Source organism: Bos javanicus, chromosome X (assembly GCF_032452875.1).
Source record: "Bos javanicus breed banteng chromosome X, ARS-OSU_banteng_1.0, whole genome shotgun sequence".
NCBI classification, from domain to species: domain Eukaryota; kingdom Metazoa; phylum Chordata; class Mammalia; order Artiodactyla; family Bovidae; genus Bos; species Bos javanicus.
In genome coordinates, this window is record NC_083897.1 from 35,413,883 (window position 1) to 35,440,882 (window position 27,000).

Consider the following 27,000-nt stretch of genomic DNA (forward strand, 5'->3'; position numbering starts at 1 on the left):
CAGCTGGTTTATAGACATTTCCACACTTCATTACTTTCTGCTAGATTCTGTCTCTTTCTTGGGAATCAGTTGGGATAATCCAGAAAAGTGGAGTTTTTTTTAAAAGAGTTGTTAAACACACAATACCTTGGCCCGCTCTGATACCTGGTTCAGGAGATTAGATCCAAAAAAGCCATCACAGTGGTATGTCTCCTACCTTCAGGATGTTTCAAAGGCTTTTCAAGCCTTCCACTTAGTGTCCCTGGTGAAACAGTGGTCTTATTCCACCTATGGCAAGGGTTACAGAAAGGTGGTGTCTGAACCAGCTCAAAACTGTGACTAGCTCTCACAGGCAAGGCCAAAGGTAATGTATCTATGTAGTTTTGCAACAATGCCTCAGAAAACTCTCCAAGTTGTATATTCTACTTTTCTTTCTTTTCTCACCCAGCAAATCAACTTTTCTTGCACTCCTCTTATGATTTCCACACTGTTGCCTGGTAAGTGGTTTATTACTCTTGGCATAGTCTCTACACCAGTTGGATTGTCTACTTGGACTCTCACTTCCAATTTCACTCCTGAGTATTTTCTTTCAGATATTTCTCATCTGCACATTCTTCAGCCTGCAAGTTAATCATTCACCACCTAGCTTTAACACCAAGAATTCCAGCCTGAGTTTGAGACACTGGGCCCTTGCTTTTTCCAGACAGACAAAAATCATGATACAAGCACCTAAATAACTAACCCCTTGCCAAAGGCAAAGAAGTAAATGCTACAGAGATCCTACTAAAGACATGAGGTTTAGATAAGCAGTGGTCAATTCCAACTGACGGAAACAATAAAAGTGATAATATATTTATGGTGTTAGATTTTATAAAAAATACTTTTGTATATCTTATTTCACTTGATTCTCACAATAAACCTGGAAGGCAAATATTCATTCATTAAGCAAATACTGAGGACTTACTATGGACTAAGCAGTAACTGGCAATTTAGCAACAAATCAGGGTCAAAAAAATCCCCACACTCCTAAAACTTATACTCGAGGGTGGGGGAAGCAGATAAAATACTTGTAAACTATGGTAATGCAATAGATGTTATAGGGAAAATAAAAGCTGCAATCTGGATGTAAAATTTTAAATACAATTGCCAAAAAGGCCTCATTGAGCAGGTGCCATACAAGCAAGAGGAAGCCAATATAATAATTCAGGTGAGAGATAAGGGTGATTCACACCAAGCTGGTAGCTATAGAGTTGATGGGAACTGGTTAAATTTTGGGGTGTTTTGATGGCAGAATTTGTTACTGGATTGGATTTAGAAGGAGTCAAGTTTCCTATAATGTGTGCTGGTTACCTTTATTTTGTAGCCAAAGGTCTGACGTGATGGTTTAGAGAGGTCAAGTGACTTTTCTAATGTCACTCATCTAGAATGAGCCAAAATAAAATTGTAAATTTAGGTCTCCTAGCCTAGGCCTGAAGACTGCATGCTGGAAAGGGTATTTAGATTGTGAAGAAAGAACAAGACCCTAAATGGTAGAGTTATGAGTGCATGCTAGACTAAGGACATAATATGAATAAAGCCATTGCTGGGCTCCTAAACTGCTGACGGTATTTCTGCTAGACTAAGACATAGGCTTCTATTATGAGTGCTAAGCACTCAAGGCAGGGAACAAAGAGATTAATGACTAAAAGAAGAGAAAGAAGGCAAAAGAGTTATGAAATCAAAAGGTGATATTCAAATGAAAGACACTAGGACAAACGAGATCAGACAAAAGCAGTGAGAGATCACAATTGTATACAGAGCTCTTGAAGAAAGTTGAGCACAGTGAATAGGAACTAGTGAAAATCAGGTATTCCTCCACAGTTCACACAGTGAAATGATGAAGTGTTCAAGACAGAAAGCAACAAGGGGTCAGGTACTAGAAGCTGGTTTACAACTCTTGGTAAATGAGGCAGAATAAGAAGTTGATGCCACAGAAGAAAATAATTATTTGTATAATAACTTTGTGCCAAACCAAAAGATATGAATCAGCAGAAAAGAAAGCAGAGACAAAAATCAAGGCGTAAGGGATCACAAGGAGAACCTGTCAATTATATCCCATTCATGGTTTTCCTATACCTCTTCTATGGGCAAAGCTCTGTGCTGAGCACTCCAGGGGAAGAGAGCAATTAATAGGACATGGTTTCTGCCTTCAAGTAACTTGCTAGGGAAGAGGAAGAACAAAGGAGACAAAGCATAGGACCACGTTATCGCCCAGTCTGTAGCTAGCACTATTTCCGTGTGAAGGCTTCCACATTGCTGACTATTTGTAGCTAAAGCCAAAGGATTCCAGTGAGAGAAAAGCAAGAAAGGTCTGACAAAAAATCCCATTGAGAAATCTCTCCAGGGCTTGACTATTTAATTAATGCTAACTAAGTCTATATACCCTCATTAGAGGGGCATAAAGAAGAATATCTTGATACTCCAAGTTCTTCCCATGGTCTACCCTAAATACCTCCTGTAGTTATTCCATCCTGTCATGTTTTCAGAGACAGTGGTGACTGTCCGGAGGTACTAAATAACCACCATGACAATGGAAACATTGTTCTGGTTATTTAAAAGTGAACTTTAAATGATTTATGTATTTTTTAATTAGTTTTTTTTTTTTCAAGTGGTAAGTTTGAAAAATGCTGTGCTATAAGACAAGGCACTTTTTGGATGTTATGTAATAAACTGGTGCAAAAGTCAGGCAATGAATTAAATCTCTGCAGTCCTGACCTTGAATATATTCCAACTATCGAGCCCCATGCCTTCTTTACACTGGTTGGTAGCTATCTACTTCTCCATACTAATAGGATCCCAGGAAAAAAATGGTCGAGAGAAGAGGTAGAGCAGGAAGGTGCTATACTAGTAGCTAATCTGTGGTAACAGGTAGGTCTCAGATCCATTGAAAGACTATAAAAGATACTTATTTATAGAAACACAAGCTATTACAAGAGCTTTTATTGTAAAGTTGAGTTTAAAAATGGATTTTCTAGGGGATCAAGATGGTGGAGTAGGAAGACCCTGAACTCAGCTCCCCTCAGATATGTATCAAAACTATAACTACATATAGAGCAACTCTCACATAGAATGAGTTCAAGACTAGAAGAATGGCTCTTCTACAAGCAAGGCTGTAAAGAAAGAACTACACTCAAGTCTGGTACGTAGGGAAAAGAAGCAAGTTGGTTGGGTCCTGCACCCTGAATGGGTGACCCCAAAGAGCAGGGGGGAATCACAGGCTTGAGGATTCTCCCTGGAGAGCAAGTGGTTCAAGCCACATATTAGGCATCTCAACCCTAAGGACTAAGACGGAAAAAGAGCCCACTTAGCTGGTTTGGTAAACAACTTGGCTTATTAGAGGACTGTAGGAAACCTAAGACTCTACTTGTGAGGAGCACATGCAACCAACTTGCTTGCTCCCAGTTCTAGCACAGACATATCAGCTGAAAACTGAATTGTTCTCTGGTTGACCAGCCAGGACTGCCCCAGCAGACACCCCAAACTGAACCAGGCTCCTGCTCCAACCCATCCTGTTTCAGCACTGCTCCTCGCTAAGGCAGAGATGGTCATTGCCTATGAACATGCGTGCCTAGAGGGAACAGAGCCAGCTGAGGCCTCAGTCCTGCCTCTGGGTAAGGTAGACATCCATTGCCAGTGTGTGTGTGTGTGTGTGTATGTGCATGTGTGTGTACACATGTGGGCACCAGTGAGGAAACAGACAGTTCAGTTCTTGACTCTGCCTCTGGCCTTGGCAGAGACCACCACTCCCTACACACACATGTATGAACACACTGGGAAAGAAGTGGAGGCAGCTCAGTAGTGGAGCTACAACACTTCCTAGCTCAACCCGGCCTCTAACCAAGGTGCACACACTGTGGAACAAGTGGAATGAATTCAGAAGTGCAGGCTTAAGTCCTCATATCCTGGCCATACCCTCAATAAAGACAGAGACTATCACATTTGGGAGAAGCCCAACTCTCTCAGAGTTCATGTTCCAGCCTCTTGAGCCCCAGCCCCACTCCCACCATTGAGCCTAGGACAATCCCCAGTTCAAATCCAGCTCTGGCTCCAGGCACTCCAAGCCTTACCTTCCACAGAGACTGTAGCTGATAGAGCACACCAAGAGAAGATGCAACCTGTGGCCACCACATGCCCACCTTTCACACCAAAGCCACTGATCATACACAGACTACAAAGGATGTTCCCACACAAGGATACATACTCAAGACCAGGATTGGTAACTATTTTACCTAATTTCATAGAGACAAACAGAGAAAGTTAAACAAAATAAGATAGTGGAGTATGTTTCAAATGAAAGAATAAAATAAAACCCCTGAAAAAACCCTAATGAAACAGAGCTAAATAATTTATCTGATCCAATTCAAACCAATAGTAATAAGAATGCTAACTGAACTTGAGTGAGAATTTCAACAAAGACCAGAAAATATAAAAAAGAACCAATCAGAGCTGAATAATACAATAACTGAAAGGAAAAAACACACTAGAAGGAATTAACAGCAGATTAGCTGATGCAGAAGAAAGCATAATTGATCTTGAAGGTAGAATATTGGAAATCACCTAACCAGAACAGCAAAAAGAAAAAAAAAAAATAATGAGGATTGCTTAAGGCATCTCTGGGACAACATCAAGCATACTAACATGTACATTATAGGGTTCTCAGAAGAAGGAGAGAGAGATATATAGGGGTAGAAAATGTATTTAGTGAAATTATGACTGAAAATTTCTTTAACCAGAAGAGGAAACAAATATCCAGGTAAAGGATGCACAGAGTCCCAAACAAGAAGGCCCCAACACACACAAAAGACATATCATAATCAAAATGGCAAAAGTTGAATATAAAAAGAGAATTTTAAAGGCAGCAAGAGGAAAACAAAGAGTCACATACAACTGGATCTCCATAAGGCTATCAGCTGATTTTTCTGCCGAAATTTTATAGACCAGAAGGCAGTGGTATGATATATTTAAACTTCTAAAAGAAAAACTGACATTAAAAGAAATGTTAAAAGGTATTCTTTAAGTGGGAAAGGTAAAGCTACAAGAAGTAAGAATTTACAGGACAGAAAATCACAACACTAAAGGCAAATACATAGTAAAGGTTATTGATCAACCATTTAAATAAGCTAGTATGAAGATTAAAAGCCAAAAGTTGTAAAATTGAGTATAATTACAAAAAAAAACAGTTAAGTGAAAAATATGAAGATGTAAAATATAACATCAAAAGCATATAATATGGGAGGAAGTAAAAAATATAGATTTTCAGAATGTGTTTGAACTTAAATGATTATCAGTTTAAAATATGTAGATATAAGTCAACATATATAAACTCCACCGTAACCACAAATGAAAAACCTATAGATTCTCAAAAACTAGAAAGAAAGGAACATAAACAAACCACTAAAGAAAATCAACAAACCGTAAGAAAATAGACTAAAATAAGAAGAACAGAGAAGGACTACAGAAACAACCAGAACATAAGTAACAAAATAGCAATAAGTACATATATATATACACATATACACTTTAAATGTCAATGGACTAAACGCTCCAGTCAAAGACACAGAGTGGCCAACTGGACATAAAGGCAAGACCTATCTATTTGCTGCCCTATAAGAGACACACTGTAGTGGTAAAGACAAATAGAGACTTAAAGTAAGGGGACACAAAATTATATTGCATACAAATGGAGACAAAAAGAAATCTAGGGTAATAATACAAATATTAGACAAAGTAGATTTAAAATAATGTCTATAACAAAACACAAATAAGGGCAAAATATAATGATAAAGATGTCACTAAAAAAGAGAATGTAATACTTGCTAACATATATTCACCTAATATAGGAGCAGAGTTGGTGATGGACAGGGAGGCCTGGTGTGCTGCAATTCATGGGGTCACAAAGAGTCAGACACAACTGAGCGACTGAACTGAATTGAACTGAACTGAAATATATAAACCAAATATTAAGAGATATAAAGGGAGAAATTGACAATAATACAATAACAGTAACACCCCATTTACATCAATGGACTGATCATACAGACAGAAAATCAATAAGGAAACAGTTGCCTTAAATGACATATTAATCCAGCTGGACTTAGATATATATAGGACTTTCCATCTAAAAATAGCAGAATATTATTTCAATTAATGGGAACATTACCAGGATAGATAATGTGCCACAAAATAAGTCTCAACAAATGTAAGAGGATAGAAACTATATCAAGTATTTTTTTTCTGGCCACAATGGTATGAAACTAGAAATCAAATACAGAAAAAAAAAAAAAACAACAACTGTGGAAAACACAAACATGTAGACACTAAACAACATGCTACTAAAAAACTGATCAGTCAATAGAGAAATCAAAGAGGAAATGAAAAAATACTTTGATAAAAGTAAAAATAAAAACAAATCACTCCAAAATCCATGGAACATACCAAAAGCAGTTCTAAGAGGGAAACTTACGGCAATACAGGCCTACCTCAAGAAAGAAGAAAAAAATCAAATAAACAATGGAACCTACCATAGAAAGTACTTATAAAAGGAAGAATAAAGCCCAAAGTCAGCAAAGGAAAGAAATAATAAAGATCAGAATGGAAATAAACTAAAGAGAGACCAAAAAGAAAAGATCAATGAAACCAAGAGCTGTTATTTTAAAAAGATAAAATTGATATGCCTTTAATTAGGCTCATTAAGAAAAATAGAGAAAGGACTCAATTGAACAAAGCTAGAAACGAAAGGGTAGAAATTGCACATTACATCTCAAAGACACAAAAATCATAACAGAATACTATGAAACAGTCATATACCAAGTAATTAGACATCTCATAGGAAAAGCATAAATTTCTAGGAACATACAATCTTACAAGACTGAATCAGGAAGAAATTGACAATCTGAATAGACTGATCACTAGTACTGAAGTTGAATTAGTAATCAAAAATGTCCAGAAAAAATTCTAAAACCTGACAGCTTCACAGGGGAATTTTGTCTGCTATCATTTTCTCCTCCTTTTTTCCCTAATCCCATAATTTTATCAGTCACCAAATTCTTACATCCCCACAATCACAACCTTCCTCCTGGATAACAAATCAATTTGTGACTAGCCTTTTCTTCCTCCAATACTGCCCTGCTCCGATCTATTATTTATACCAAAGCAAGAGCCATATAGCCTTCATCTAAAACAAACAACACCCAAAAAAAGACCATGAAAATTTATCTTTAATTTTACTTAATAAGTGTATTTATTACAGTGGTATAGGTATAGTGATTTCAACACTATTTTATGTATATTGTATAATTAAGCAAATTAGTAAGTCAATGAGTAATACTTAGACTGGAATTAGTGGTATCAGTATAAACCCATTACACATGCACATACATATATATGTCTACATTGTGTCTATATGTGGTGGTTTAGTCACTAAGTCGTGTCTGACTCATGACACCATGGACTGTAGACTGCCAGGCTCCTCTGTCCATGGGATTCTCCAGGCAACAATATTGGAATGGGTTGCCATTTCGCCCTTCAGGGGATCTTCCCAACCCAGGAATCGAACATGGGTCTCCTGCATTGCAGGCAGATTCTTTACTGACTGAGCTAAAAGGGAAGCTCCTACCTTTATATGTATAAATATGCATATATATGGGTGTGTGTATATATATGTGTGTGTATGTATATATACATATATATTATTTTCTATTTTCTCAATTCTGTCCGCTGAAAGATCTTAGAAACAAAGAAACACAATAGCAATGAAAATTCTTGGCACATAGAAGTTAGATTTTAAATATAATTTCCCACACAGAAAGATCCCATTTCTTCTTGGAAAAAATGATTGACTGTAAGGCTGAAAAGGGAGAGTACAAGTTAAGTATGGAATATGGTTATGCTGTAGAACCTTTGACCGTGTGGATCACAATAAACTGTGGAAAATTCTGAAAGAGATGGGAATACCAGACCACCTGACCTGCCTCTTGAGAAACCTATATGCAGGTCAGGAAGCAACAGTTAGAAATGGACATGGAAAAATGGACTGGTTCCAAATAGGAAAAGGAGTTCGTCAAGGCTGTATATTGTCACCCTGCTTATTTAACTTATATGCAGAGTACATCATGAGAAAGCTGGACTGGAAGAAACACAAGCTGGAATCAAGATTGCCGGGAGAAATATCAATAACCTCAGATATACAGATGACACCACCCTTATGGCAGAAAGTGAAGAGGAACTAAAAGCCTCTTGATGAAAGTGAAAGTGGAGAGTGAAAAAGTTGGCTTAAAGCTCAACATTCAGAAAACGAAGATCATGGCATCCGGTCCCATCACTTCATGGGGAAATAGATGGGGAAACAGTGGAAACAGTGGCAGACTTTATTTTTCTGGGCTCCAAAATCACTACAGATGGTGACTGCAGCCATGAAATTAAAAGACGCTTACTCCTTGGAAGGAAACTTATGACCAACCTAGATAGCATATTCAAAAGCAGAGACATTACTTTGCCAACAAAGGTTCGTCTAGTCAAGACCGTGGTTTTTCCTGTGGTCATGTATGGATGTGAGAGTTGGACTGTGAAGAAGGCTGAGCACCGAAGAATTGATGCTTTTGAACTGTGGTGTTGGAGAAGACTCTTGGGAGTCCCTTGGACTGCAAGGAGATCCAACCAGTCCATTCCGAAGGAGATCAGCCCTAGGATTTCTTTGGAAGGAATGATGCTAAAGCTGAAACTCCAGTACTTTGGCCACCTCATGTGAAGAGTTGACACATTGGAAAAGACTCTGATGCTGGGAGGGATTGGGGGCAGGAGGAGAAGGGGACGACAGAGGATGAGATGGCTGGATGCCATCACTGACTCGATGGACGTGAGTCTCAGTGAACTCGGAGTTGGTGATGGACAGCAAGGCCTGGCATGCTGTGATTCATAGGGTCGCAAAGAGTCAGACACGACTGAGCAACTGATATGATCTGATCTGATAGACCCAAAAAGTGCTCAAAAATGAAAATACATCAAAAGTCAGCTTGAAGAGGCTCTCACTAAGCAAATATGGGAAATTAGGAGCAATAATTCTAATCAAAATAGATAATAACAAATAATAATATTAATGGATTACAATTCATTGAATAAAAAAGAATCCATCTGTTCATGCTGATAGTTGCCTAATTAACTAAAGAGAAGGAAAGAGATTTCTTATAATACTGTCATATAATAAATGTAGATGATTTGGCAAAAGAATATGGACTACAGATCAGAAAATAGTATTATGTCAGGTTATATTTTTTGAATTTATGATTTCATTATAATTTTATAAAATAACTTCTATGTTCTAAGAAAGTACACACTAGAGTATTTATGGATAAAGGGTTATAATATCTGCATCTAATTTTCAAATGACTCAGGAAAAATTTAAATGTATATACATCTGAATACTTGCCCTTTCAATATGGCCCATGAAGTATTGTAATATGTTTACTTCCTTATGAGATCCCATCTAGCCATCAGATTTCTCTTCTTCAGAATATCAGGCTGATGTGTGATCAGGGTTTTTAGAACAAAGACATGTTTCCCAGCTGTTCCTGAGATACATCTGCCATCCAGGCAGGGATTGCTATTTTATTACCAGAAATGGGTGTGGCCAAATGTGGTTTAACACCCTATATGCATTTACCTAAGTGAAATTCAGAACCTTCCAAAACCACACCAGAGAGACTAACCATTGAAATGAAGGATTAGGACACATTTCCAGTACTCAGAGGGAAGAGACTCAACTTGATACTAACCTCATTAATCAAAACACTATTAAAGGTACCTTTAGACTCTTCTTAGAAGAAAATACCCAAGAAGATCTTAAAACAATAACTGACCTCCAAGCCCAGGTCGCAGCCGATTGTCATAGCCATCCAGAAGACGATCCAAGATTCTGGTGAAGATAGTGATGTTGTCGGTGCTGTCATCAGGAATATCTGGAGCATGCTTTGGAGAGAGTCTGAGGGAGTGAAAGAAAACAAGACACAAAATAATAGTTCTTAATAGCAAATATTTACATGTCTAAACACTTTAATTCAAGAAAATGTCAATCAGTTGATTGGGCCAGTTAAATGGCTTTGTACCTCCCAAACCAGTAAGTACTTTGGCATGAGCTTTAGCAAAATATGGTCCATCCCTATCTATTTCTGCTTTATTGACTATGCCAAAGCCTTTGACTGTGTGGATCACAATAAACTGTGGAAAATTCTGAAAGAGATGGGAATCCCAGACCACCTGACCTGCCTCTTGAGAAACCTATATGCAGTTCAGGAAGCAACAGTTACAAATGGACATGGAACAACAGACTGGTTCCAAATAGGAAAAGGAGTACGTCAAGGCTGTATATTGTCACCCTGCTTATTTAACTTATATGCAGAGCACATCATGAGAAACACTGGGCTGGAAGAAGCACAAGCTGGAATCAAGACTGCAGGGAGAAATATCAATAACCTCAGATATGACCAGGCAGATGACAGATGACAGAAGGCAGATGACACCACCCTTATGGCAGAAAGTGAAGAGGAACTAAAAAGCCTCTTGATGAAAGTGAAAGAGGAGAGTGAAAAAGTTGGCTTATAGCTCAACATTCAGAAAACTAACATCATGGCATCTGGTCCCATCACTTCATGGGAAATAGATGGGGAAAAAGTAGAAACAGTGAGAGATGTTATTTTGGGGGCTCCAAAATCACCACAGATGGTGATTGCAGCCATGAAATTAAAAGATGCTTATTCCTTGAAAGGAAAGTTTTGACCAACCTAGATAGCATATGAAAAAGCAAAGACATTACTTTGCCAACAAAGGTCCATCTAGTCAAGGCTATGGTTTTTCCAGTGGTCATGTATGGATGTGAGAGTTGGACTGTGAAGAAAGCTGAGTGCCGAAGAATTGATGTTTTTGAACTGTGGTCTTAGAGAAGACTCTTGAGAGTCCCTTGGACTGCAAGGAGATCCAACCAGTCCATTCTAAAGGAGATCAGTCCTGGGTGTTCATTGGAAGGACTGATGCTAAAGCTGAAACTCCAATACTTTGGCCACCTCATACGAAGAGTTGACTCATTAGAAAAGACCCTGATGCTGGGAGGGATTGGGGGCAGGAGGAGAAGGGGACAACAGAGGATGAGATGGCTGGATGGCATCACCAACTTGATAAACATGAGTCTGAGTAAACTTTGGGAGTTGGTGATGGACAGGGAGGCCTGGAGTGCTGCGGTTCATGGGGTTGCAAAGAGCTGGACATGACTGAGCGACTGAACTGAACCCAGCAGTAGAGAAAAACCAGTAGAAATCTTAGACAAATGTCTGTGGGAATAATACCTGGCATAAAGTTGATTTATCAAATTTTGTTTCAGGAACAAGAGGGCCCCAAAACAAAAAAGGAAAATTTTAAATTACCCCTCTTTCTAATCTAAAATATGTTCACAGAACAACAAAGCCAGAAAAACCCTTGAATTGCATATAATCTACCTATACCTCACCTGGTGGAGATAGAACAACAAAGCAAAAGCATTCCATTAAATGTTAAAGCCACCAGAACTCTTAAGAGATTCCCTAAACTCTCTCATTTTATACATGGGGAAATAAGCTCAGAGAAGATACCAAATTTTCCCACAGTCATATTGCTACTGAGGGTCAGACAGAACTATAATCAAAAATTGCTGATTTTCTGGAGACCCCCAGCTATCTCCTGCTTATCCAGTGTGGATGCCTTTTGCAAGCCTTTCCAAGCAGTAGGTTCTTTGTGCTGGTGTGCTATGTTCAGTCATGTCTGACTCTTTGTGACCCTGTGGCCTATAGCCCGCCAGGCTCCTCTGTCCATGGAATTCTCCAGGCAAGAATACTGGAGTGGGTTGCCATTCCCTTCTCCAGAGGATCTTCCCGACCAAGGGATGGAACCCATGTTTCCTGCGCTGGCAGGCGGACTCTTTACCACTGTACAACTGATCAGGCTGATGGCATCATCAACTCAATGGATATGAGTTTCAGCAAGCTCTGGGAGATGGTAAAGGACAGGGAAACCTGGAGTGCTACAGTCCATGGGGTCACAAGCAGTGAGACAAGACTGAGATACTGAACAACAACAACAAATTAGCCTCCAATTAAAATAAATCAATTTAAAAATTTAAAAAAAAATCTGGCTAAAGCTGTGACAAATGCTTTCATGCTTTTATGAGGAGAAGCTTGGCGTGGTTTGGCAAGTCTAGAAATAAAGAAAGGACCTGGATAGTTTAGTGGAAAGAGAGATATAGTGAAGGAAATGGCTGTTGCCCAGGGTCAAGAAGCATGGTGTAGAATCAGGTAATAAACTAGAAGTCAGAAATCCTACGTCCAAGTGCCAGCTGTATTCGTGATTTGGAGTAGTCCATTAAAGCCTGTATCACTGTAGGTCTTGGTTTTACCCATTCTTACTTTGGATCCAGAAGGTTGCCATTAATAGATATATAATAACTATTCCTAGCATCTAGTTTGGAGAAGGCAATGGCACCCCACTCCAGTACTCTTGCCTGGAAAATCCCATGGATGGAGGAGCCTGGTAGGCCTCAGTCCATGGGGTCACTAAGGGTCGGACACGACTGAGCGACTTCCCTTTCACTTTTCACTTTCATGCACTGGAGAAGGAAATGGCAACCCACTCCAGTGTTCTTGCCCGGAGAATCCCAGGGACGGCGGAGCCTGGTGGGCTGCCGTCTATGGGGTCGCACAGAGTCGGACACGACTGAAGCGACTTAGCAGCAGAAGCAGCAGCAGCAGCATCTAGTTAATCAGAGCAATAAAAGACATAGAATAACAGTTGGGAGGAATCTTGAGAGGCAGTCAATATGTCTTCCTTAAAGAGAAAAATCTACAGAATATTATGTATGCATGTGTTACTTGCTCAGTTGTGTCTGACTTTTGCGATCCCATGGACTGTAGCCCCCCAGGCTCCTCTGTCCATGGAATTCTCCAGGCAAGAATATTAGAGTGGGTTGCCATTTCCTACTCCAGGGGATCTTCCCAACCCAGGGGTCAAACCTGGTTCTCCCGCATTGCAGGCATATTCTTTACCATCTGAGCCACTAGGGAAGCCCACGGAATAGTAGGAACATCTAAACTAAATAGTTTTCACTCTACACTGCCACTCGCTAGCTGGTAAACTGTCAAAAGCCATTTTGAACACAAATTTCCTTAATTCATAAACCTAACTCAATTTACGTAATCATTCAATGTATCTTTAACGAGCATCAACTATGTGCCTATAGAAAAAAACAGAGCAGAAACAAAAGGTAAAATAAGGCAAGTAATCTCTTCCTTGCTTACAGGTTTGCTGAGAGAATCAAATGATAAAAGTAGATATACATGGAATGAAAAGGGGAATTAGGTTTAACTAGACTGGAGACATGAATTTGAATTTATTAGTTGAGTGACCATAAGTCACATAACACCTCTCTAACAGCTTTCTAATTTTGAAAATTAAAATAACTTCACAGATATGTTGTATTAATATTAAATAATGTATTAAAATTTCCAGATTTAATATTTAATATCTAAAAGTATTCAAAATTTGTTTTGTCTTCTTTAAGATAGTAGTTTATGCACTCAAATACACTGAAGTGAAGTGAAGTCACTCAGTCGTGTCCAACTCTTTGCGACCCCATGGACTCAAATACAGTATTCAAATGTAAATAATGACAAAATATAGGCACCCTCATCCGCCAAAGCCATAAGGAAAGCTTTTGCCAAGAGGCACTGGAAACCAGTGAGACTAGAGATGATTGGCTGTTTTAGTGAAAAGAGTACCAGAAAAGATACACACACCTTATTTGGAAGCGGAAAAAAGAAGGAAACTATAGTGCAGAGCTAACAAACTGACATCAATATGTTGAGGAGATAAATACAGACGCCCTGTCAGTTCTCAGCTCACATTTGGCTTAATCTTCAATATTCTGAATCCATCTTGCATGGGCTGTGGGGAGAGAGGCTGTGGGAGCTTAATTGATTTTGTGAAAACCTCTTTCGCATTTTCCCTTAACTCTCACTGCAGGGAATCTTGACCCTGTTTAGCCTAATTTGATTTCTGGGAAACAGGTCTATGAATTGAATGAAAAGCCATTTTTTGGATTACTGGAAGCAGGTGAAAAGCAGAAACATCAGAGAGTCATAGACAAGCTATAAAGGGCTTCAGAGATTACCTACTCCAGGCGGGTCTATTTATGGGAATTGTAAAGCCCCTGAATATAACTTTTAATTTCGGTCCAGAATTCTTGAATATAAGGCCCATATACTGTGCTACCTCTTTTACTGAAATAATAAGTTCCTTGATGATGCATTTCTACCCCCTGCTGACTCTGTTTTGATATGTTAGCAGCATTAGTCACTAATAACTTAAAATTTTTTAAGTCAAAAATCAATGCTTAATGTCATTCCAAAACAATTTTCAATAGATTGCTCTATGATTTTGATTACTTGACTTGATTACTAATAAAATTTTCTCCCAGTGTACTCTAATTATTGCATGGGCAGCTGGAAGCTGGTTTAATTTAGAACCCAAGTTAGAACTCTCTCTTTTTAAATATCTGAACTGCAACAAGCTGAAGATTCTATAGTTTGGGTCCATTCAAAACAGTTTGGAGGAACAACAAAGCATTATGGTATGTCAGGATTATGGAGGACTTTAGAGATCATGTAAGTATTTCCCTTCACTTTACAGATGGATGGCCTGAGACACCAAAAGAAAGGGATTGTTTAAAGCCATGTGCTTATTAAGTTGATGAGACTGATGCAATAACCATGCTTGCTTTGCCTTATATCCATCATTACTGGCTGGACAAAATATATTAATAATGCATCATTAAAAATGAAAATGATGTTACTAAGACACTATCTATAGGTTAGACAAGTTTAGTCATTTATCGAGTCCCAAAGAGTCAGACACAACTGAGCGACTGAACTGAACTGAACTGAAAAATGGAAAAGTGGTAAATCCAAAGAACTAGGGTCAGATGAACAGTTTTAGTTCTGACTCCCACTAACTGACCATGTGAACTATTTCCTTGCATGTAAAATAGGGATAGGTCCCCAACTTATAATGCTGTTGGAAGAAATAAGTAAAAAAGATAATAAACATAAAATTACTTTGTAAATGGTAAAACTCAACATACATTGAGGATGATCATTCCTTTTTCCCCAGACTCCTGAAAATGTAATGCTGCTGCTGCTAAGTCACTTCAGTCGTGTCTGACTCTGCGACCCCATAGACGGCAGGCTACCAGGCTCCTCCGTCTCTGGGATTCTCCAGGCAAGAACACTGGAGTGGGTTGCCATTTCCTTCTCCAATGCATAAAAGTGAAAAGTGAAAGTGAAGTCGCTCAGTCATGTCCGCCTCTTCATGACCCCATGGACTGCAGCCTACCAGGCTCCTCCGTCCATGGGATTTTCCAGGCAAGAGTACTGGAGTGGGTTGCTATTGCCTTCTCCAGACACCTTTGAAAGACATGCATTTTTATGCTATGGTTAAAGTTAAACTCACTGAGCAATTAAGTTCAGGATAAGTAAATAGTATCAGTTCAACCACATTGAGGAAGCACCTTAATGTGCTTATGCCCAGGGGAAGCAAAAGAGTCACAGAATGTGGAGTCGCTGATGCAGTTCATAAAACAACCCAAAGACAGGAGAAATTTACTTCATTAAAAGGTTGGCATCTTTTTCTAATACTGTATATCTCCTGGGGGAGAACAGATTTTAAAAATAAAGAAAATTCAAAGTTACTATGCAGAAAGTAATATTAACAAGATATATTAATAATATATAAAGAAATATATATATATATTGGATTCTATAATATATAAGGAACTCATACAACTCAATAGCAAAAGGAAAAATAATCCAATTAAAAAATGGTCAAAGAAACTGAGTAGGCATTTTTCCAAAGAGGACACAAATTGCTAACAAGTTTTATTGTTGTTGTTCATCATCACTAATCATCAGATAAAAGCAAATCAAAACAACAATGAAATATCAACTCGCCTTTTAGAATGACATTTTATCAAAAAGACAAGAGATAACAAATGTTGGCAAGGATGTGAAGAAATGGGAACTCTCATGCACTGTTGGTGAGAATGTAAATTGCTAGAGCTATTATTGTCCAACTCAGTGGACAATGAGGATTAACTGTCCCAGGTCAGTTCAGTTCAGTCCCTCAGCCGTGTCCAACTCTTTGCGACCCCATGGACTGCAGCACGCCACACTTCCCGGTCTTTCACCATCTCCCAGAACTTGCTCAAACTCATGTCCATTGAGTCAGTGATGCCATCCAACCATCTCATACACTGTCATCCCCTTTTCCTCCTGCCTTCAATCTTTCCCAGCATCAGGGACTTTTCCAGTGAGTCAGTTCTTCACATCAGGTGGCCAAGTATTGGAGTTTTAGCTTCAGCATCAGTCCTTCCAATGAATACTCAGGACTGATTACCTTTAGGATTGACTGGTTGGATCTCCTTGCTGTCCAAGGGACTCTCAAGAGTCTTCTCCAACACCACAAAGCATCAATTCTTCAGTGCTCAGCTTTCTTTATAGTCCAACTCTCACATCCACACATGACTACTGGAAAAATCATAGCTTTGACTACACGGACCTTTGTTGGCAAAGTAATGTCTCTGCTTTTTAATGTGCTGTCTAGGTTGGTCATAACTTTTCTTCCAAGGAGCAAGCATCTTTTAATCTCATTGCTGCAGTCACCATCTGCAGTGATTTGGGAGCCCCAGAAATAAAGTCTGTCACTGTCTCCACTGTTTCCCCATCTATTTACCATGAAGTCATGGGACCGGACGCCATGATCTTAGTTTTCTGAATGTTGAGTTTTAAGCCACCTTTTGCACTGTGTAAAATCATTTCTATGTGGAACTAAAAAAAAAAAAAAAAAACAACAAAAAAAACTGAACTTGTGCAAATAGACACTAGAATGGTAGTTACCAGAGATTGGGGTGGTAAGGAATTGGGGAGATTTTGTTTAAGGCTACAAACTTACAAGTAGTAGAAAAGTTCTGGGGGTGTGAGATACAACACAATGACTACAGTCAACAATACTATATTGTAAACTTCAAAGTTACTAAGAAACTATGTGACATGATAGAGACATTAACTAACTCTACTATATCATATTGCAATATATATAAATGTATCAAACTATAACATTTTACACCTTAAGTACAATGCTATCAATATGTGTAAATTATATCTCAATTTTTTTTAAAAAGTATGTTTTAAAAATTCCTGTTCAGATTATGTGGTTTTCTGTGACTCTGCATTCCATTCCCCATATACTTTTACAGCTGCAAATTCTAGTACTTTTTCTGACCAGAAACCATAGCCATATCAGATTATTTACCATTTCCCCATACCCCTCATGTTTTTATTGTCCAGGTCCAGTCATTCTAATAAGTGAAAGGGTCAAGCTAAAAATTCAGCACTAGGGATGCCAGCTATATACTCGGAACTCAGTAACACACATTCTAATGTTTTTACAGAAGCCACTTAAGAAAAAAGAATAAACGTATTTTTGGCTAGAATACGCACAGTCCATCTCAGACAGCTGTGCTTTTCTTAAATGGCAACTATAGATTTGTTCTGGAACTAAAGAAGTATTATTTTAAGGCACACACATTCACTATGTGCTCTGCCTATTCACACTCTTTGCTGAATTAAAGTAAAATAAAAACCAAGTCCTTTCTACCTTCTTAGTCACTAAAAGCCACCGCTTCACAGAAACACACAAGAAGATCTGACTATTGTATGTTCTGAATGATTAAATACCAAGGTACTATACCTTAGAGATATGATTTCATATGTGAATGTAAGCAGACATACCTCAACATAAAATGGGTTGTATTCTAAATTTGCAAAGAAATAAAGGTCCATTCTTCCTTTGAAACAATGCCATAAAAGGCAATTAGTCTTTCAGGCAAAGCTACACAAGTCCTTATTTCTTGTAATTTGTCTGAATGATTGTAATTGCCAATGCACGAGCACTATTTCAGCAACATTTCTCATTAAGCAGACTTTCATAGGCCAGCCTGAGAACCATTTATAACACTGCCTATGTGGAGAAAAGAATTATGATACAAATGAAGGCACACTACAGTACTAGGAATATTCTCTTCTACACTATTATTATTTACTCTCTATCCCACATCCATGGCCATGACCAAAGCAATGAGGTGGTCATGAGCTCAAATCTCTCAGTCAATCCTGGTGGCTAGTATCCTTGCAGTGGAGAGTCCTGACAGTCATCATCTTAACCAAGAGATTCATTTTACCATCAGTAATACTGAGACACTGTTACCTCCTGACCTGATACAATAGGAAGTCAGAGCATCACTTACCAAGTATTCTTGACCCTGGCTTCAAATGTCCAGCTCTGCCCTGTGTTACAAATTCTGTATTTCTACCTCAAAATGGAAAATTATACTTCTTATTTCTCTAGGTCCTATAAGAAAATTATACTTGCCCAATTGTAGCACTGGCCAGGCAGTCATGTAGCTGAGATATTAAATATTCAGAGGTTGAGGGATTACTATATATAAGTAAATGTTCATGTACACAAAATATATGGACATGTGCCTAATTTTTACTTAAAGGTGACCAAACACATGAAAACCAAAACATTGTAGCAATTAATAGCATGTACTCTGAAGCCAGACTGGGTTTTGGTTCTGGCTCTGCCGCTTTTAAACTGTGTGAGCTTTGGCAAGTTACTTGACCTCTCGGTGTCTCCATATTTTATCTCTGAAACAGTAATAATAGCAGCACCTAGTTAGCAGATCTGTTTTAAGGATTATATGAATTAACATATGTAAAGCACTTAGAATAGTGCTTGGCACATAGTAAGAGTTATTTAAGTATAAGCTCTAAAGGAACATGATAGAATATGAAAACTAAAAATAAAGTATTGAACTAAGTTTCAAAAAAATCTAGAGAGCAAAGGAGAATACCAAGTTCTAAGCACTGTCTGGAAAACTGTATCATGTGAGGAGACAAGTTGAAAGTGATGAGAGTTATCCTGTAGACAAGAAAGCATGGAGTAGCTCTGAGAGGAAGGAAGTATGAAATAGGAAGGAAGTGTCACAGAAGCCTAAAATAGGTAGGCATTAGAGGAAGGTGGACTTCTGTTCAATATAGGAAGCACTTTCCCATCCCTAGAGCTATATGCCCATGGTAGTAATGCAGTTTACTACTGGAGGGATTCAAACTGGTAGGTCAATCATAAAGCATAATGCAAGAAGGATTCTTGGTCAGGATAAGAGCTTAGGACTTATGGCTTCTCAGGTCCCACATCTGGTTCCTAAATTTTAAGATTTGGAGATTGAATGGTAAGAGTATTAATGTATTGATGCCATAATAGAGATTATATACACAAAGAAGAGACTGGATTTTACATACTTGCACTTCAATCAAAATTAGCTTGACATATACCCACTCAACATGTGCCCTACCTGTTCACATTATTCACTGAGTTAAAGTAAAATAAAAACCAAATCCTTAATGTTTCTCTTAGTAACTTAGTATTTATTGGGTTGGCCAAAAAGTTCATTTGGGTTTTTTTGTAAGATGATATGGAAAAACCCAAACAAACTTTTTGGCCAACCCAATACATGTGTAGCCACAGTTATTCTGAGATTAAGAGAACTGAGAAAATATATTTCATGATGAAAGCAGACACTTAGAAGAACCTTTGGAACAGTGGCACCAAGTCAGGCTATGAATATGACAAGGAGATAATTAATTCAACCATTTCCTCTTAAATTCAAAATATCTGCTCACCACTGCCACTACTATGGAATCTTGATGCAGAAAAAGTGATTTGGGTTCATGTAAATGTAAGGCCTTGTGCCCAATGTCTGTCATTCCTTCTTCTAGATATATTATATACTCGTGTTCAACCTGTTCACTTTCTTATAAGGATAACCTATATGAACTATCTCAGCAGGGCTGCCACAGCCTCTGTCTTCAAGTAGGCAGAAGATCAGAGGGAAGAAGAAGGGAAAGTGTGGGTATGCAATCTCTTAGCTCTCTCTCTCTCTGTGAAAGCTCCTCCACTAAAGATTTCTGCACTCTTAAAAAGACTTGTTTTATATGACATATCTACTGCTGGCCTTAGGTTCTTGCTCTATTCCTTGGAGTATACCTATACCCAGATCATACCTTCACAATTAGTCCCTTTGCAAACATATTCTCCTCAAATAGTCTTCATTGAAATTCCCCATCTGTTTTCTTTGGGATCCTGACTGATACACATCTCAGGTTTCAACAAATTACAGTCAGACAAGGATAGTTGTTGTTCAGTCATGTCTGACTCTTTGTGATCCTATGGACTGCAGCACACCAGGCTTCCCCATCCTTCACTATCTCCTAGAGCTTGCTCAAACTCATGTCCACTGAGTCGGTGATGCCATCCAACCATCTTATCCTCTGTTGCCCCCTTCTCCTCCTGCCTTCAATCTTTCCCAGCATCAGGGTCTTTTCCAATGAGTCAGTTCTTCGCATCAGGTGGCCAAAGTATTGCAGCTTCAGCATCAGCCTTTCCAATGAATGAATATTCAGGGTTGATTTCCTTAAGGATTAACTGGTTTGATCTCTTTGCTGTCCAAGGGACTCTCAAGAATCTTCTCCAGCACTACAGTTCAAAGGCATCAATTCTTGGGTGCTCAACCTTTTTTATTGTCCAGCTCTCACATGCATACATGACTACTGGAAAAACCATAGCTTTGACTATTTGGACCTTTGTTGGGAGAGTAATGTCTCTGCTTTTTAGTATACTGTCTGGGTTTGTCATTGCTTTTCTTCCAAGGAGCAAGGGCCTTTTAATTTCATGGCAGCAGTCACTGTCCACAGTGATTTTGGAGCCCCAAAAAACAAAGTCTGCACTGCTTCCATTGTTTCCCCATCTATTTGCCATGATGTGATGGGACCGGATGCCATAATCTTCATTTTTGGACTGTTGAGTTTTAAGTCTGCTTTTTCACTCTCCTCTTTCACCTTCATCAATAGGCTTTTTAATTCCTCTTTGCTTTCTGTCATTAGAGTGGTGTCATCTGCATATCTGAGGTTATTGATATTTCTCCCTGCAATCGTGTATACAGACTGGGATAGAAGATCCATTTGGCATTTACTTGCTACTTAGCTTGACCCATCATTAAATTGCTTATATTCAACAAATTTGACCCAGAGTAGCGAAGAAAGCTGAGCGCCGAAGAATTGATGCTTTTGAACTGTGGTGTTGGAGAAGATCCTTGGGAGTCCCTTGGACTGCAAGGAGATCCAACCAGTCCATTCTAAAGGAGATCAGTCCTGGGATTTCTTTGGAAGGAATGATGCTGAAGCTTAAACTCCAGTTCTTTGGCCACCTCATGTGAAGATTTGACTCATTGGAAAAGACTCTGATGCTGGGAGGGATTGAGGGCAGGAGGAGAAGGGGACGACAGAGGATGAGATGGCTGGATGGCATCACTGACTCGATGGACGTGAGTCTGAGTGAACTCCGGGAGTTGGTGATGGACAGGGAGGCCTGGCGTGCTGCGATTCATGGGGTCGCAAAGAGTCGGACACGACTGAGTGACTGAACTGAACTGAAGGATATTTTCATAACGGTCCAACCTAACACTTTTCACAAATACAGTTCTCAGTTGTTAATGGTCAAAATACTGAGCCAGGGAACAGGAGTATAAGAAATATATTACAGGAAGCTGAAATTGTTCCTTGCAGCTTTTCTTTAAAAATGATGGGACTAGGAATCATAGACTGGCGTTTTAAACTATCCCTATGATTAATTTTCTGTAAAGTCTTAGAAAAGTAAATGTCCTTTGTTGGAAGCCAATTTTGTCATGCACAAAATAAGGGATCAGATAAGATGCTCTCAACGGGTTTTTCCATGTCTGCTATTCTAAAATTTCTGAAGCCCATATTCCTAAATATACTGTAAGCTCTTGGAAAACAAGGACTGTGTACCCAGAGTATTGTCCAAACATTCCTTATATCAGAATCAGGTAGGCACTTGATAGAAATGCAGATTTTTAGGCACTACCCCCAAGTTCAGTCAATTCAGTTCAGTCACTCAGTCGTGTCCAACTCTTTGTGACCCCATTAACAGCAGCACACCAGGCCTCCCTGTCCATCACCAACTCCCGGAGTCCACCCAAACCCATGTCCATCAAGTCAGTGATGCCATCCAACCATCTCATCCTCTGTCGTCCCCTTCTCCTCCTGCCCTCAATCTTTCCCAGTATCAGAGGCTTTTCCAATGAATCAGCTCTTCACATCAGGTGGCCAAAGTATTGCAGTTTCAGCTTCAACATCAGTCCCTCCAATGAATACCCAGGACTGATCTCCTTTAGGATGGACTGGTTGGATCTCCTTGCAGTCCAAGGGACTCTCAAGAGTCTTCTCCAACACCACAGTTCAAAAGCATCAATTCTTCGGCGCTCAGCCTTCTTTATAATCCAACTTTCACATCCATACATGACCAATGGAAAAACCACAGCCTTGACTAGATGGACCTTTGTTAGCAAAGTAATGTCTCTGCTTTTTAATATGCTGTCTAGGTTGGTCATAACTTTCCTTTCAAGGAGCAAGAGTCTTTTAATTTCATGGCTGCAGTCACCATCTGTAGTGATTTTGGAGCCCAGAAAAATAAAGTCAGCCACTGTGTCCAACTGTTTCCCCATTTATTTGCCATGAGGTGATGGGACTGGATGCCATGATCTTAGTTTTCTGAATGTTGAGCTTTAAGCCAACTTTTTCACTCTCCTCTTTCACTTTGATCAGGAGGCTTTTTAGTTCTTCTTCACTTTCTGCCATAAGGGTGGTGTCATCTGCATATCTGAGGTTATTGATATTTCTCCTGGCAATCTTGATTCCAGCTTGTGCTTCCTCCAGCCCGGCGTTTCTCATGATGTACTATGCATATAAGTTACTAAATCAAATTCTCCAGGTGTGCAACCTGTTTCCTTGCTTAAGCCTACAGAGAGCTATTGCATTTAGAACATGATTTAAATAAAGTATTGGTTAATAAACCACTGTTGTTTGTTGAAGCTGCTTGGGTAGCCAACCACGTGATTTAATTGAATAATCCACTAAAGGTGGATAAAATAATGCAGCAAATGGATTTTATTCAACACACAGAAACATCATTAATAAGGTATGAAAACAAGCAAACAAAAAGCAGCAGCTGTTAAGTATTAGAGCTACCAGCATATACATTTTAATGTTGTATTGGTTTCTATATTTACAGCAAATACAAATATAATGCCAACACTAATATTCAGAGCCAGACTTTTAGTAGTTTTATCTCCTAAAAAGCATGAATTGTATTGGACGTGGAAGAAAATAAAGTCCCCCCAAAAGTTTTTAATATCTCTGTATTAAATATAAGCACTTGTCTCTGCTTTTCCAAGCAGGATATCTTGGCCTTCTCTTTAATATAGTTTTCAAAAGGCTCAATTATCTGACTTTCAAAGCACCAACAGGATATAGGCAAACCAATATAAACAGGAGAGGTGACAGCTAACACTGAGGATGGAGACACAAAAAGAAAAAAGCAGATATAGAATAAACATAATGAATGCTCTTTATGATGATCAGAAAGTCACCATGAAGAAGGACTATTCTGCTCAAAATCCTTCTTTAGTATTATTAGATAACATGTAATATATCTTTTAGAGAACTTTACTCTCAGTTAAAATTAAAAAGCCTTTAACATTTGACGAGGTAAGCTTCATTTATGTAGAACTTCCATCTTATTTAGAATATCTATCATGCCCAATGAAATCAGATACATGAGAAGTTAATAAGATAGAATTAGTCTTTTTTTTTTCTTCCACACTGGAATAAAGAGTAAAAAGGGCCTTGTGGGCCAAGTTTCTAAGGACATATTAGTCTAGTTCTATAGCCCTCAGCCCCAGAGATTATCGTTGAAAATGCTGATAGAAGATGGAAAGACTTAGAGTACACTAAGATAATTGAATACTACTCAGCCATAAAAGCAATGAATGTCACTTAAACTGAGGCAAATGAACCTAGAGCCTGTTATGCAAACTGAAGTAAGTCAGAAAGTGAAAAACAAATATTGCACATTAACGCATATATATGGAATCTGGAAAAATGACACAGATGAACCTATTTGAAAAGCAGAAATAGAGACACAGACATAGAGAATGGACTTGTGGACAAAAGGGGTGAAGGGGAGGGTGGGATGAATTGGGAGATTGGGATTGACATATATAATACACTACCATGTATAAAATAGTTAGCTAGTGGGAACCTGCTGTATAGCACAGCAAGCTCAGTTCGGTGCTCTATGATAACCTAGAGGGGTGGGATGTGGGGGCACTGGGAGGGAGATTCAAAAGGGTAAGGAGATATATATATACGCACACACACACAGATACATACACTTATGGCTGATTCATGTTGTTGTATGCAGAAAACAACACAACACTGTAAAGCAATTATACTCCAATAAAGAATTAAATTTAAAAAAGAGGTGGTATGTATGTACAATGGAATATTACTAAGCTATAAAAAGAATAAAATATTGTACTTGAAGCAATGTGAATGGATCTAGAGAATATCATACTAAGTAAAATAAGTCAGAGAAAGACAAATATTATGTATCACTTATAAGTGGAATCCAAAAAATAAAATGACTCTCTATATGGATGTGAGAGTTGGACTGTGAAGAAAGCTGAGCACTGAAGAATTGATGCTTTTGAACTGTGGTGTTGGAGAAGACTCTTGAGAGTCCCTTGGACTGCAAGGAGATCCAACCAGTCCATCCTAAAGGAGATCAGTCCTGGGTGTTCATTGGAAGGACTGATGCTAAAGCTGAAACTCCAGTACTTTGGCCACCTCATGCAAAGAGCTGACTCATTGGAAAAGCCCCTGATGCTGGGAGGGATTGGGGGCAGGAGGAGAAGGGGACGACAGAGGATGAGATGGCTGGATGGCATCACCAACTCGATGGACATGAGTTTGGGTGAACTCCAGGAGTTGGTGATGGACAGGGAGGCCTGGCGTGCTGCTATTCATGTGGTTGCAAAGAGTCGGACGCAGTCGCGACTGAACTGAACTGAACTGAACTGATACACAAGAGAAACAAACTCACACAGACAGAAAACAAACTCAAGGTTACCAAAGGGGAAAGGGATGGGGGAGGTATAAAAGACTATGGGATTAACAGATACACAGTGACAAGAATTTATTGGTATATCACAGGGAACAATATTCAATATCTTGTAACAATCTATAACAGAAAATAATCTGAAAAAAGAATATTCATATAACTGAATCACTTTCCTCTATACCTAAAACTAACACAATATTTTAAGTCAACCATACTTCAATTAAAAAAAAAATACTTTGACCAAAGTCAATAATTTATCACAGTCTTCTTTTATTCTAGGAGTTTAGGTACTTACCCGCCAATATCCTGCTTCACAAAGTCCCCAGGTTCTTGTCGTCTTGATTCCACTTGGCCAGTTGTTCCAGGGAGAATATTAATCAGGAAGAGAAGCCCAAGGCCAGCCATGTAGAACTGACTCATTTGTGTGATTATCATCTTCTTAGGCACCAACTTGGAGAGACCTGTGAGTTCCATATTCAGCGGAAGAGGAAAGGAATAGAAGACAAAGGGAAGGAGAAAGAAGAGATGAAAAAAGAAGATTTTATTCAACTCAGAACCATTTAATTTTCATAATATACAGTTACTAAATGCTTACTGTGACAGTTCTCCTTCTCCAATGCCACCAAAATTCACTTCTGGCATACCCTTCTTTTGATTATACCAGAGCCCATCCAATAGAAGGCATAGTGTAAAGACTCTAAATCAGTAATCAGAAGTCTTAGATTACAATTTCATCTTTTCCCCTGTCTTCTGACTAGGTGAGTCACAGAACTTCTCTCAGCCTCAGTTACCTCTTATAATCCAAGATCCTAAAATAATCTCTCATCTTCACTTTATTTCCCCCCAATCCTGTTTGATTTCTTACTATCACAAATGTCTTTTCATGAGTAATTATGTAATATTGTAGAAAATCTTAGGATATTAAGACCTGGAATCTCTTTCTTGAATTTTTGGGATTGATTCTCATCTTGATATGGTTAGATGGTTTTTCAAAATATAAAAAGGCCTGGAGTAGAGGGACTGTTTCCTCTAAATCAGATTAAGAAACTGCTGAATGATGAGACACGATGTTTTCCCATAAAGAAATATTTGAGGGCAAAGCCAGCCCAAAATAGGGCCACAACATAAAGAAGAAATCCAAACCTAGTCTCCTGGTATAGAAGTCCCTCCATGGTCAGCAGATTAAACTGATTATGTGATTTAGAGTTGTCTATATGCAAGGCTGTTTTATGAACCCTGGCTTGGTGGAGGTTTACCCCGGACATGGGGTTAAGAAAACAGTGTAAAGAGCCACTTGCTTGTATCCTTATGGCCTCTTAGAATCTGAGACATTGACCACTTGAAGAAGACCTAATTCTGACCCAGCACCATACTCTTTTTCAGTCATAGAGGTGGTTTCATTTTCAGAAGGCATAGAAGGATATGGAACATTTTTCCCAAGGAAAGCTTATACAAGAGACTAATATGTAAAACAGATACATGCTGAAGAACTATTCTGATTGATGAGAAGATGAAGGAAAAAAGTCTTTCTAAATTGATCCTCACTCTCCTTGTCCCAAAGCACCCAGTAGGTTCTATATTGGGGCTTCCCTGGTGGCTCAGCTGGTAAAGAATCTGCCTGCAATGCAGGAGACCTGAGTTCGATCCCTAGGTTGGGAGGATCCCCTGGAGAAGGGATCAGGTACCCACTCCAGTATTCTGGCCTGGAGAATTCCATGGGCAGAGGAGCCTTGCAGGCTACAATCCATGGGATCACAAAGAGTGAGACATGACTGAGCAACTTTCACTCACTCACTCAGGTTCTGCTTTAGATTG

General features: G+C 38.9%; 1 protein-coding gene across 2 annotated transcripts in view; it reads right to left on the bottom strand.

The window, feature by feature from the left end:
* GABRA3 (gamma-aminobutyric acid type A receptor subunit alpha3) overlaps positions 1-27,000 on the bottom strand; it is a 241,699-nt gene that overhangs the window by 116,851 nt on the left and 97,848 nt on the right. For both annotated transcript variants that reach the window (XR_009734880.1, XM_061408863.1), the window contains exons 2-3: positions 25,481-25,646; positions 9,873-9,994 (exon numbers count right to left, since the gene is read on the bottom strand). Coding sequence is in view for 1 of the 2 variants with exons in the window: in XM_061408863.1 (XP_061264847.1) it covers positions 9,873-9,994; positions 25,481-25,620 (262 nt within the window). In the remaining variant the exon portion in view is untranslated. The remainder of the gene's footprint in view (positions 1-9,872; positions 9,995-25,480; positions 25,647-27,000) is intronic.